Source organism: Colossoma macropomum, unplaced genomic scaffold (genome assembly GCF_904425465.1).
Source record: "Colossoma macropomum unplaced genomic scaffold, Colossoma_macropomum, whole genome shotgun sequence".
In the NCBI taxonomy this organism is placed as follows: Eukaryota; Metazoa; Chordata; class Actinopteri; order Characiformes; family Serrasalmidae; genus Colossoma; species Colossoma macropomum.
The window spans coordinates 27,229,612-27,244,389 of NW_023494787.1; the positions used below are offsets into that span (position 1 = coordinate 27,229,612).

The window sequence follows — 14,778 nt, forward strand, 5'->3', positions numbered from 1 at the left end:
AATGTAAAACGTACAGTGATATTAAACACAACTTCATGTTAATGACTAAACAGTAGAAGCTAGATTGCATTCCTCACAAGTATACTTCAGTCCAATTCCTTAAATTGTTGTAGGAGCACATGTAAGTGAGCAAATGTGACTGGTTTTATTTAACTGGTCATTACCTTGTAAGCGAATTAAAAGTCACATCAGTGTGGCCTCTTCCTATTTACGCTGTTATATCAAAACAGGCCTACAAAACGAGCCCGCGAGCGAGTTCTCAATGAATAGGGTTGAATGGAGTTAAAAAACTAAAAGTTAAAATAGTTTCTAATCACTTGCCCAGAACTTTCTTTTAATTTTAGAAAGTAGAAGCTTATATTTAACTAAAAAAAGCAAAGAAAACGTACCTGTGTCTATGTACTTTGTTTCTACAGCAAACGGGTTTTGGGCAGCAGGACGCTAGCATTACTGCTACTGAGTGCCGATTGGTTGGTGGGCAGAGCAGCTCATTGGCTGTTCGCGCTCACTGAAGTCATGAACGTACATGAGGCGCCGTTTTAAACTCCTAAAAGTCGAGTTCAAAAGCTCATATATAACATATATAATATATATAACAGCGAATACATTTAAATGTGACGTAAAAATGTTTTATGCGGTTCTGTGTTCAGGAAATGAATGTATTCTTTTATATTAAAAATGTTTAAGCATTTATAAACTATGATTTTGCTGAAATGCTCCATATCAACCCATTTTGGAATCGCTGAGCAGCGCCCTCTAGCGTTTGAGAAACCCAGAAGACATTACAGAGTGGTAATCCTCCTCTTTACAAGTTATCTTGTCACATCCGCTTCTGGGTGATTAGAGAAAAGAGGACAAGGCTGCCACCCGATTGGGCAGAGTTACCCAAACAGCTCACAGTCAGCGCCCGCCTGAACTGCACAGCCTGAACCAGAAGCGAAGAGAGGAGCTCGAACTCCGCATTAACTCTGTCAGCCAACACAAAACCAGCTGAGCCTCTGCTGTCTGTTATTTTTAGCACTCGTCCTTTCACGTAAGATGACTCTTTATCATCTTTAATGTATAAACCAAAGTCTCAGATTCTTGGCAACATGAATTCTGAATGTTCTCTTTATGTAAGAAATGAAAAAGTTCTTTCACCTTCCTGAGAGAATCTCAGACAGAGGGGACAACCGAGCGCGCTTCCTTGTTTTTCAGCTGTTTTTTTTTTACATCTTTTACATCACTCTGAGGGTGTACAGCGCCACATACTGGACACTGTGTTTGGATCTCAGTGGGAGTCGTTTTGCTTCATGTTCCGTATTCATCTTACAGAGAGCTTCTGTACTAAATATGGACAGCTGTTTTCGCTATTATTGACATTTTGATATATATTCAATAAGAGCAAATAAAATCAATACTATTAAAATTTAGCATGTAAAATCGAAATCTAATATGGTGACAATGTAATTGGACTGCTTTAAATAAAAAAATTCAAATAATTTCTTCCTAGAGACAGTTTTACATGCTGACATTTTGTATTTACATGTAAAAATAAAATGTTCTATTTGTACATGTAATCAATTTAAACAAAGTTGTCAAATTTGAATTTTTACTTGAGAAAATAGTGTTTACCATGTTTCATTTGTAAAATATAATTCATTCTACTAAAAATGGTTCCTCCTATTAAATAAATTGGGAGAGCAAAAATCCTACAATCCTAACAAAATATGTTACAATTGTATATTTGATACCAAATTTCTATATTTTCTTAAGTATTTATCATATTTTACTTGTTCTAATTGAATTTCTTATATCAAAAATTTCTGGATTAAAAGCCAAAATGTCATCCCAAAATTCCAGCCCTGTAATCCATCACTTTCAACCATAGGACAGACATGGGCCGCGATCCTGTCAGCTGTAGTCTCATAGAAGGCAGATGCAAGCACTCAAAGTAAGAGCCCAAAATATTACACTCATGTAGAGTGGATTGGAGATGTGTATGATTGTGCATTTGATCTAGAGAACGTCTATGGCATGGTGTATGTAGTGTCTGTGGATGGCAACAAAACAGTAGTTTGTCATTTACGTGAACAGCAAACATTTAATTTCTCTAAAAAAGTGGGAAATAGTCTTTACTTCATGAATGTCCATGACATTACACTCGTGCTGGGACAGATATGGCAGGCATAAACCATAAACATTTCCTTTTCCTTTACAGTTAATTCTTCTGTCCACCACTGTGATTGGCAATTTCAAGAACTGAAGAAAAATACACTGAAATGAACTGACGAATGACGCAGCATCACTCTGTAATAACATTACAGTAAAAAAAGAAAGAAATCATGAACACAAACAAATCCTAAATCACATTTACACCATTCAAGCATATAAAATGGAAAAAAGGCAAAGATTCAGTCGCTCTGTGATGAGTGAATCTGAAAAAAAGAAAAAGAACAGAAAATGATGTCCTTATGGCTTAAGAGTGCTGGAATAACAGGGTTCTCACTCCATCTCTATCACATCCAAGGACTTTTTGAGAATCATTCAGCTCCCATTCCAAGAAAAAAAAATCAGAAAGAAATGGTTATCCTTGTAACGTGAGACACAAAATGAAAGATTACAGAAATCTGAAAAAGTCTGAAAATGTATTTTTACCAAATGTACCAAATGTCCTTGCTGATGGAGTTTGGATATGGAACAGCTTCCTGAAAGTGGTGACTAAAATTCTTTTGTCTTGTGCTGAAATTTCACAGTGTCAAAAACATGAATTTTCTTAAAATTCTTTCTTTAAATGAAATAATCACTCCCACATCCAGAACTGTGGGAACCCTAGAAATCGGGTGCACACCTCCGGTCCTGGAGGGCCGCTGTCCAGCACATTTTGGTGGCTCCCCTACTCAAAGATGAGCTGAATCAGGTGTGTTTGAGCAGGAAGATGACCGAACTGTGCTGAACACCGGCCCTCCAGGACCGGAGTTGTGCACCCCTGCTATAAATAATGTGCCAAAGGCCATCAAGTTTCACCTCTCACACAATGCTTCAACTATTTCCCAACTCCAGTCCCTGCACTGCACTGTTTATGTGTCCCTCCTATCACACCATTTCTGTGGCTACTTCTTAGTCCTTCATGAGCGGAATATGGAGATTTAGAACAGGGAAAACATGAAAGTATGCAGTGAAGGGAACGACTGGTATTGGGAAAAATGCTCTTCATTCATCCAGCATAAAGAGACCTGCTTTCCAGATACAGATGTAAAGTAGCCTTGGAGTAAGTTTTAAAGGCAACTGGGATTTCTCTGAAAATATGCTTTGGTCCAGGACTAGGCTTTGACCTGCACCTGGAAAACTGGACTCAGCTCTTAAGCCTGGTAACCAAACAGTAGAATTTTAATGGCAAAGGTCCACGTGAGGATAATGTGACACTCAAAGAATCACTGCACGACGGATGCTCCGTCTCGCCGCCCCTGTGAGGAATACGAGTAGACGCTGTCTGCTCACTGCTAAATGACTCCACTGCTGACTTGCTGCTTGAGGCAGTAACAGTACTCCTTCATCATTTCCATTACAATTTCATGACTGCTCCGCTTTCCGCTCGCGAGTGGAACATGTATATATAGAGACACTGAAGGTGAGTGACGGATTATTCAGACTTGACATTAGAGTATATAATAATTACAGAGCGCGTGTTCCATGTAAAATCCTCCTGGCGGTTGGTCATAAAGGGAACAGTGTCAGGAATGCTTTCATGGTCATTTGGACTGTGAGAGTGTGCCACCATGTAGAGTCAAGTGTGGGAATGTAGTGCTGATCATCACTTCTGTAGATTGAGAACAGGACTTCCCTGTTGTACCCTGCTTTATCCCCATCTGATAAAACAAAATGGCTTTCAATCGTCTTTCGCAGCCAAGGCTGTGCCTGTGAAAACACGTACAAGTAACATTCACTGCAAACTGTGTGATTATCTCCAGGTCTGTGATTAGTGATTTTCCATGTTGCCGACTCTTGTTTCTCGCTAATCGCCACGCTCGTTGATCGGCACGAGAGTACATTCAAGTTAAATCGAAATGGGTCGGTCAAATACGTCTCTTGTAGTGCTCATGGTGAAAGTACTGCTGAAATGTCCTGAATACCCCCCACCCTAAGTCTTGTGCCTTTCCCCAAGCCCACCGTTGCCTGAACAAAGGGCCTGCAGAGGGGTCCCGCTCCTCCGAGCCCCGCAGGGCGTCACACGAAGGACGAGAAGCCTGTGACGGGAGTCCGTGAGCCAGTGGCTGGCTGGCCAGCAGGCGTGTACACACCCCCAACGCTGTGCTGGGTCACCACTGTCTGATAGTAGCCCTCGCCCTCCCTGCTGGCGCACTCCTCGTAGGCGCAGGCCAGCGTCTGCTTCAGGCCCTTCTGCTGCCGCTTCCACGAGTTGAAGTAGGACGGGTCACTCATGTAGTGGTTCACAAACGAATGCTTGATCTGTTCCTCCTCGCAGTCGCTGTCTGTGGCCTGGAATAAATCACAAGAGCAGAAACATGTTATAATCGCACATAACAAAATTCTCAACCAGTGTGATATGGTCTAGAGCAGGGGTGTTCAATTAGTTTCAGAGGTCCAGTTACATCAAATTTATAACAGTTATTTGTACATACTTAACAATTAATGATTAGTGCATGCAACTAATAAAATCAAACAAAATACATCAAATACAACTGGATAGACTGTGTTATTTTGAACATATTTTTAAAATTTAAAATTGTGGCTCTTGTTTGTAAAAACAAACAGAAAAAAAACATTCTTTACAACAGTAAAACAGCTTTAAAGAATATCTGTTCACAGAAGAAAAACATCCTGTCTTTTCATAAGGTAAAATAAATAAAATTAATAAAATAACAAATTCTGTTAGACAACAATAAAGACTATTCTTAATGAGCATTTCACACTTTTGTGCTGTCAGGGATGGACAAGCACTCTGGTGGACCTTTCATGTTGAGCTTTGATTTGATGTGATTTGTTCTCAGAAATGAATTCTGTAGATAAATAAAAAGTAGTAGACAAAATAAAATGTCTAAAAAAATATGTAAAATTATTAATTTTCTGATCTGATACTGTTCTGTTGATCTCAATGACACTGAAGTAAATAAGTAAATAAAGTAAAAAATAAAGTAAATAAACTGCAGCACAGGAATGCTCCAGAAGCTGCACTCGTTCATGTTAATGTATAACGCTGAAACAGGATCATTTTTTTACATACATTAACTGGCTTTGCTAGAGAAGTTAGTTGATGAGCCCTGGTCTATAGGTTACTTTGCTCATTCAATGCAGGAAACTGGGGTTGGATTGCCCACCCAGACGAAACATCTTGTTATATGAATAAGGGTCCTCTGGCAAGAGTCTTAAAGCTACTATCACCTAGAATCTCAAAAAGCTGTCACTGGAGTGGTAGTCACTCAAGGGTACGTTTTCATTACCTTTAATTAGGGAACTCTTGAAGTGAAGGCAGTGTACCTTTAAAACTTACTTAAGGTACACAATTAGACCCTAAGGACCACTGCTGTACCTTTCGGAGTATATTCAAATTGTACCTGTACAGTACAGTGTACTGCGGCTGGCAAATGCTATAAATGTAATAATCTATAATCTATTAATTTAACCTAACGTGACATTTTGAACATTTACAGTGGTCTGCCATGAGTGTTTGTTGGGTATTTCCAGTGAACACAGCCTTTTTTAATGAGCCTTCATTGCAATTGTTTATAAACCTACATCATTTTTTAACCATTTGTGACTGATTCTCTGAAAAACCTAGGAAATAAAACATGTATCATCAGATTTTGCATATTTTATCATCAGAGTTTCCTATCTAAAGCTTCAGTCTTAAGGGCCATGACACCTTGGTATAGCAAATCCTGTTTATCAAAGTTTTTGGTGCCCCCTTTTTTTTAATTTAAAATATATGCTGCATATACTTTATAAAAAGTATCCAGATACTGCAGATACTGCAGGCCACAGTCATCACATGTCATGGGCACCAATACACCTGCTTGCATGTTCTTGTGGAGCGCTGCCTTGAGTCACATTGCTTAACAGTTTTCACAACAAGCATTTTTAGGCTGCTGTGTATCTGAATGTTTACTATACTGAACAACGCTGAAGTCCTTTATTGCAGGTTTAACAATTTTGTGACCCTATTTTTATCAGTGCTTATCACACAGTGCTGCCTTGTGTTGGGCATACGCATGCGCAGAAGGAGGCAGACTGTCTGTTTGAAGGTGTGTGTGTGTGTGTGTGTGTGTGTGTGTGTGTGTGAGAGTTTGAGCCAGGACTCTACCTCAGACTCGGATAATTCTGCAGGCCTCTCTGTAAGCGCTGTGGACTCCGTGGAGACTGCACCATTGTAGTTGTTGCAGATATCTTCATCTGAGTATCGCAGACCTGCAGGGTTGGGCCGAGGGGGCGACCTGCCATAGGAGAGAGATGGGACAGTAGAAGGTGGGATGACATAGTGCATATCACCTCCTTAGAGAACCAGCAATGGAAAGGCATCACTCCAAAGAACCCTTTTTGACACCTTTATTTATATAAGACTGATACATAAGATAAAAAATATAAAGTTGGTGTGAACAAAGTTTACGCCAGTGGTTCCCAAGCCTGATCCTGGAGTAGGGGAGAACAGGGCACACACGGGGTGAAATATAACATAGATGTATATTTTAAAAGTTTAAAAGTCTCATGTAGAACAAGCATCTGTTCATCTTGTTTTAGATCCATAAAATTAATATAATTAATATAAATAATTTTACAAGTAGTGTTTTTTAATGACTGATTTGAGCATGTCAAAGAATACACTTCCATATAATTGTAATGACTCTCTCACTGGCAGTACCACTGTAAAGCATGTAAATAATTCAAGTGAGTTATAACCAGGCTAAAGTACAGCCTCCAGACAGCAGGTTTAGTTTTAACACAGGTTTACAACTAAGCCTCCCCAAATAAACAATGAGAGAAGCCCATGTTCCCCTTATACAAATTTAAGAGAGTCAATTTGTTAGAAGTTTTTACTCACAGATTTATCAAAAACAGACTACAGGTATCATGTAAACAAAGCCTCGGCCTATAAAGAGTCCTATGGGCTCGTTGGCTAGTCCCTTTTTTTACTCAGTCTCTCTCTGGCGTGTGGTGTGTACTTCAGAGTTCTCTCTTCTCTCTCCATGCATTAGACAAACGGTCTTTAAAGTGTCCCTGCTCTGCCCCTGATTTGCCACAGCTGTCTTGAATCAGGGACAGGAGCAGCGTGTGTGAGTGTGGGGAAGTGGTTATGGTGGCGTTACCTCTCCACTGCCACTATTTACATATGTGTGTGTGTGTGTACTAATCATAATTACTATGATGAATATTAGGTTGGAAAGCTCACCTGGTAAGACCTTTATTTACTGGTTTTACATAGACTTACCAGACATTTTAACAACTGTCAATCTGCCTCCTAAGTCTGTACATTTAACACTGCTTATGGGGTAAAGTTGTAATATTTGCACTCACTTTTTCTTTTGGCTGAATTGTTTATAAAAGACAGGTGCTGAAAACAATGTTTACATGTATGATGTATGACAGTAATATTAATCTTGCTCAAATACTTTTAAAATTTGTAGCAGTATGATTTTAATTTGGGGAGAGAACTTCTCTCTCTGTGGAAAAGGAATCTTAGTTAAAGTTTAATTCAGTCCTTAATTAAGGTCACGGTTCAACCTGGGGACAAGGATCTCAACCCTGAAGAGATAAAACATCCTCACACTGTATGGTTTACAAATAACTGGCTTGTTTAGTAATTGGTATAAATGAACACAACAAATAAAGCATTCAATAATAAGTCTAATCAGCGGGTGGGCATATATGAATCAAAAGACATGAAATTAGTCGAAGGATACTCTAGTTATTTAGGAGCAGATGGTAGAGGGGTCTCTGGTAAGAACTGGAACAGACTGTTAGCTTAAAGAGCACAGCTGAAGGCTTTATATGAATTAAATTTAAAAATTTCTAAAACCATGATTAAATGGAGAAAAGAATTAATATTTGACCAAATTGATTACAGCTTTAAGAAGAGAAAGACAAAGGAAGATGTCGCTTTAACCAGACATTATCCATTTTGGCATGATTCAATGCATCACGTAAGACAAATTAACAAGACAGCAAAATGAAATCTCCATGATAAAACCATATAGAGTTAGAATTGTATCACAGTCTTTAATGAAAAGGTTGAGTTCTGGTGGGTGGTAGGGGTAGGAGTACCCATGATGCTGAAAAACAGATTTCCACAAAGTTCATGAAATTCAGATCGTTTAAACAGATTACAGTCTGGCTTACTGGGGTGCAGGCTCCTGAAACACCTCAGTTTATGGCTTGAAATAAGAAAGAAGAAGAGGTCCGGAAGCTCAGCCATAAGTGTCCGAGTCCTATCCAGTGGGATCCAGATTTAACAACTTTGGAAATAGATGTCCATTACCTCTGGGGAATCTGGCTGTTATCAATCCTTTGAACTTTGGTGAGCAAACCAGGCTGCCTTTGGAGGACAACCAGGTTGGCTGTAAATTATTCAGCCAAAAAATATACAGGACTAGGGTACTCCAGGACCAGATTTGGAAAACAGCAATTTACACCAATATAATTTCATAACTGTTGCTATGGGTAAGTGATAAAGATATGGACCTGGAATAATGAACCAGAAAGAACAGTAGGAGATTTAAAAATAAAAAATAAAATGAAAGATTAAAAATAAAAAAATGCCAACTGATCACTGTTGATTCATTGAGAAGGTAAAGTTTAATCCATTTTTAAAAAATTGACTATATAGTCAACAAATTGTGACATGAGATGGGCATTGGGTTCTCACCTGGTGCCGTTTTTCCTCAGGAAGGAGCTCTTGACGTGGATGGGTCTGCTGTTCAACTCCAAAGCTGTGAAGCCTCCATTGTCCAGTGTGACAGATTCCTCCACCGTGGAGACAGCTGCACCTGTAGCGGTTGGCAAATCATCATCACGGCAACAACAGCACCTGGATCAACACCTAACGTACAGCTAATGCTAATGCAAAGACACCTTAAAAGGGTCATTCAATTAGAACAACTCTCGAGGCAAACAGGACAGCAGATCAACAAGCAGCAGCTGGAGCATGAGAACAGATTGTGAGTGTGTAAGTGGATGGGTTTTCAGCTGGCTCTGTAAGCTGTGCAGTGCTTGTATGTGGTGAGATTGGTGGATGGATAGGAGGTTGATGACCGAATGATGTGGTTTTGAACACACCTGTGCCACAGCTCTTATACTTCTTGTTCTGTCCATGCAAGACGAGCCCAAAAATCACCACCAGCAGCAAAATCAGTCCACACAGTGCTAGGACGATCAGGAACCACCACTCCTCATAAAAGGGGGTCTCCAGTTGGGCTGTGCAAGGGGACAGGAGACACAATACAGAACAACTCTTTAAGAACAACACAAAAAAGCAGCTATTTATGCCATTTAATCTACTTTTAATGGTTAATAATGTGACTTCACTGCATTTCATTACATGTATTTCATACAGAAAGAACATGACAGAAATAAAGAAAATTCTTCACAGTTCAGTCACTTTTTACTGTTACACAGTGCTTCCAACAATAAATGGCAGCCTTGTGTGATTGTTATACAATGATAGAGCACACAAAGAAAGCTCCAGCCCCACATGCTGATACATTTTTTACCTCCAATGTGGACATGCAATGTGTAAAGTGCCGTTATCTGTTATCAAATTCAAAGCCTAATAAACTAAAATATCACAACTGTAGTGTTGGAAATTTAGAATATGCATTTACAACACAATTGCTCCACTTGTTTTAATGGGCTACATGTAATCATAATAAATACTGAATAACACCATGCTTTTGTTATCACTGGCGATATCTGTAAAATGTAAAGATTAAAACTGGGACATGTAACTCATTTGAAACAGAAATTACGTTTAGTTCTTGCAACCCAGCAGCAATAACCCCTAGGCTAGAGGTCCTTGTTTTCATTCACCTGGTGTACGAAGCACATGTTACATGGCCTTTTTTGGTGCTGTTAGCAGACCTGCTGTCGAGAGTCATCAAGTGAGTGAGTGGGTAGAGGAAGCTGTGAGGTAAACAACCATGACATCATCTGCAATATCTAACCAGAAACTATTGATAACAGGGCACTCCCAAAACACAGCGATGGCAGTAAACTTCAACAGACGGTTTCACATTTCATTTCCTGGTGAAATTAGTTGTGGGAATTGCCGTCCATATTTGGAGGTGCAGTAAAATAAAATGGGCTGTCGTGTGAATCTTATCTCCTCTTGTGCACTCTCGAGTGTGAGCAGAGGATAGAGTGGCCTAGATGTGCCAGTGATCTAAAGACATGTCTTCTGACAGGGCTTGACTGACTGGTGTGACAACAAAGTTGAGAAGGAATGACACAGGCTCAGAGGTAGATGAAGTAATGCCTGTGGTGTGAAAGTTTGAGTCTGGACACATGACTCGTACGTACGGCCTCCTGCCCTGGGACAAACAAAATCTGAGGGACTCTTCTGATGCAAGAGTTTCTCAACAAAAAACATGCACTGTTTAAGGCTGCGCAATATATTGTTTGCTATTACAATATTGCCTTTTTCAATATTTGCCAGGATGTCACCAGAAGCTTGCAAAATTTAAATAATTATAAAAAATTACATTTTTTTTTTGTGTGCTGTGAGCATCCTGACCAGTTCTCACACATCTCAGATGGTGTTTGGATAAATCAAATCTTTCATGTCTTCAAACAAATGTAAATTATTTTAGACAAAATAATGCAGGGCAGTTTTTATCTGTGTCATATTAATGAGTCACCCCTGTGGTTTTAGTATACAGTACTATGCAAATGTCAGAGACCACCCATCATTTACTGAATTTCCAGTCAAAACATCTGTTAAGGTAATTTTTAAAAGATATTTTTCAGGAGATTAGATATAAGATGGTCTATTTGCATAATGAAAGGGTAAGTAAAATGAACATAAGCGAAAAAACAGGAGTTTCCAAAACTGACCACCAAAACTGTCCCCAGTAGATAAAAAGTACTTAAAGCGTTCATCTTTGAGAGAGTGGAAAAAAAAGAAGCGCCACTCTTGCTTTAGATCTGAAGAATTGATGGGTGTTTCTGTCCATCCTTCCACTGTGAGAAGACAACTCAACACTTTGAGTCTGAAAGGATGTGTAGCTGTCAAAAAACCATAACTGAGAAAAAGAAATAGATGAAAAAAAAGGACAAATCAACCAACTCAGAAAAATGGAATGGCCCCCACAGAGATCAGAACTCAACATTACTTGTTTTTTATACTTGGATTGTGAGAGGCAGAAAATGCAACCAAATTCTAAGATTGAACTTTAGAGGTGTGAGAAAAAAATCTCTGCAGAAAAACTGGAAAACTAATGTCCCAAAAAGAATGGAAGCTGTAATGAAGGCAAAGGGTGGAAACACTAAATACTGAAAAAGTTGATATTATATTTAGTTGTTGAGAGTTCTGTGTAATTTTTAGTTAAATAGGTTTTCTAATTTTTCCTGATACTGAAAAATGAATAACTTAATGGCTGTTCTGAGTGGAAGTTAAATAAATGAAGGGTGGTCTCTGACTTTTGCACAGTAGTGTATTTTAGGTCATATGACAACAGGAATATGTAGCAGTATGATAGCAATATATTATTCTGTCCCTATTGTACAGCCCTATCACAACAGCTATGCAACTTGATACCCATACTGTTTAGCTTGCTTGTTGAGTGATCAACATAAGTCACTTTTGAATTTGCAATGCATGCTTTTTCTGTGAATTTTGCAGAGTACAATATCTCCCCAGGTGGTTTTTGCAACCACGGCCAAGGGAAATGAATGGCCATTTGAAAAGCACTCAAAAAGACTGTCCTTGCCAAACATAAGGCCACCAATGTTCTGACAAGTGTCTTTGAATGTCATTATATTATGTGGCACAAACTATTAGTGGTGTATGCCGGTGCTAGTTCATTGCTACTGGTTCAAAGCTTGATTTAACAGCTTTTTAGTTACTTTTTACACTCAGACCGGTGGTTTAGGGGTACAATTAAGTGTGGCGTTGGACTCTAGCACTGCAAACTGCAAGTTTTCAGTAATGTCATTGCAATTTCTGGCTACAAAAAGCAGAACTCATTACGTAATAAGGATAATAGTTCTCTTTATCTGGTTAATACAGTGTGAAGCTAGATAATCATGGCCGTCCATTAGATCATAAAGACAGAACTGAGCAGTTAGCACTCTCCTCCACACATGGTGAGCTGACCTATGACACTGCGTGGGTGGCAGCTTGAAAAGTGACTGGCACCATCCCAGATTAGAAGATATTGTGGGATAGAAGTATTTTACAGTGGAGTGAGAATTGGCCAGAATAAATATCTGGAGAAAACTGGGGGCAAGAAAATGAAAATAAATACAAAAAATAGTAACTTTGAAGCAGCACTTTAAAGCAGTACTAATACAAAGCTTTATTTCTCAAATATGTTTTAGTTCGTTTATATGTGTAAACCTTGAAGGTATGTTATTCTAGTGAATTTGGAGAACATGTTTTTGCTTATGTTGTTGAATCTTATACTACCTTTGCTGTTTTTATAAATTAAATTTCCGAGTTATGTGATCATATTCTGATGAGCTACACCAACCTTAAGAATTATTTTCAGACTTGTTCAAACTTGTGCCCCTTCTATGGGTTTGTGTACAGCAGTAGCTTTTTTGGCTTGCATGTCATATATGACTTCACGCTGTCACACTACAGGTTGCACAGTTACATAGCTTGCCTTCTAACCCGGAGATCAGGTTTTATCAGTACTGATAAAGAACTGCTTAAACAAGGTCATGCAAATGCACAACTATAGGGTGCAGTCTTATCAAAACAAATGTCATCGGCACTAAATAAGTCTAAAGATTAACTTACACTAATTGCAGCGAGTCACGCTCCTATGCCTCATATTACTCTCCAGCTTACATGTAGCTCCTTTCCAAAATCCATAGATATCACTTTCATCCTGACCTCTTTTTCCCCCTTTTAAGAATCTAAATGTCAGAGAATGAGGCAAGTGTAGTTACCTGACATGGCAGCAGAGGGCGCACTTGGCTCACCGTAGCCATAATCATTGACGGCCAGCACTCTGAACTGGTAGCTGACTCCCTGGCGAAGGCGGTCCAGGCTGATGGCATGGGAGGTGCTGGAGGGGGGCAGGTGCCTCACGAAAGTGTCCCACAATCCCTCATCTGCAGTGGGAGACAAGTTCATGGGGAAAAGAGAAATGTCACAATGCTCTCTGACATCTGCACACGCTCTCTGGGAAAGCCACTCAGTGATGCTGTAAGAGCCCAGCAGGCAATCGCAATGGAAATCACTAGCAGGTCTTTAATAACAGCATGCCTTTCTGTAAAGCGCACACACACGCCATGCACGTAACCTAAAAGTTAAACTGCCTTGGGAACTGGGAACTGCCTTGAGTACTCGTTCTGTGATGAACTAATAAGACCTCAGTAGGTTACGATGACTATTTTTCCGTTACATCCCTCAGGCAAAATTGACATGTTGTTGCCATTCGGATCCATGTCACATTGCTGTGTTCTGAATTTGACACTTGATTAAATATGGAGATGAATTCACAGGGACTGAGGCATAGCCTGCTGCTTTGCGTATTTGCATAACAGTTTCATACCTGAGGGGCGGGCCTCGATGACATAGCCAGTCACACGGCCTGCTCCCTTGTCCCCTGGTTTCCAGTGGATGGTGAGGGTGGAGCCGGACTTTGTGATTGATGTTTCAAGGGGGGATCCTGGAGATCCTGCACAAAAAAGGAACGTATACGCTAAAAAGGAGCGATAGCAATATCTAACCAATGAGCAACTGTTTGATCCTAGAGTGCTAACACAGTTTGATTGGTTTCTTTCTCAAAAAGTAGGTAAATCTGGTGAATAACTGCTGAGTTGAAATGAGCAATGAAACCCCCCCCAAACTATGCAGGACTAAGGCCTTCGAGGGCCAAAGGTAAGTACCCTGGGTTTAAGTGGGTTATAAGTGATATATATATATATATATATATATATATATATATATAATATGTACACACACACACACATCATATACATTGAGAGGTAAACAATATAATTTTGACTCAGACTGGTGATAGTGGCGGAACAAGGAAATACTGTCTTCAATACAAATATAGCCATTTTATTTACTATCCAAAAGGATCCACAGGCCTTCTAAATTTAATATGTAATGTTGATAACGTTTTTGGTGTACTACTTTGCCTTACAATAACCTCCATGTTTCACTCTGATACACTACATGTATCAATTTATTTAAAATTGTCAAAACTATTATAAAATAGTATGCATCAGAAATAAGACAGCATATTCATAACTATTTTCTGCAATATCTTTCTCGGGGTATCTTTTGGAGGCTTTAAACACTTCAGATGTCTCATTTCTATCACCATCACTGTGAACAATTCTGACTTCGCAAGTTTCTCTAGGATTGAGCTTTTCAATTAAACCTCTCTGAATGACTTTATTTACATCTGAACGACTTGCTTAGGTAAAAAAAACAAAAAAAACAAAAACACAATATACTCCCTTTAAACTCTTAGAAGCCCCTAGACTATTCAGTTATTAATCTTGAGTTATTTCTAAAAACTACTGAATTCTCTGGCTGCTGTTAATATGTTAGTTATGTAGTCATGAAACTAAAGAGCTGAAAAGTGGGCCCACGTACAGGCCTTCAGG

The 14,778-nt window shown here is 39.2% G+C and overlaps 1 protein-coding gene across 2 annotated transcripts in view; it reads right to left on the reverse strand.

Annotated features, from left to right (window-relative positions):
- Positions 1-2,063: 2,063 nt before the first annotated feature.
- The window catches only part of sdk1a (sidekick cell adhesion molecule 1a), a 305,201-nt gene continuing 292,486 nt past the window's right edge, over positions 2,064-14,778 (reverse strand). The window contains exons 40-45 of one of the 2 annotated variants that reach the window (XM_036566735.1): positions 13,710-13,835; positions 13,102-13,266; positions 9,268-9,405; positions 8,858-8,978; positions 6,302-6,431; positions 2,064-4,479 (exon numbers count right to left, since the gene is read on the reverse strand). In XM_036566735.1, coding sequence (XP_036422628.1) covers positions 4,207-4,479; positions 6,302-6,431; positions 8,858-8,978; positions 9,268-9,405; positions 13,102-13,266; positions 13,710-13,835 — 953 coding nt within the window. In that variant the 3' untranslated portion in view covers positions 2,064-4,206. The remainder of the gene's footprint in view (positions 4,480-6,301; positions 6,432-8,857; positions 8,979-9,267; positions 9,406-13,101; positions 13,267-13,709; positions 13,836-14,778) is intronic. The other variant, XM_036566736.1, reaches the window with a different exon arrangement.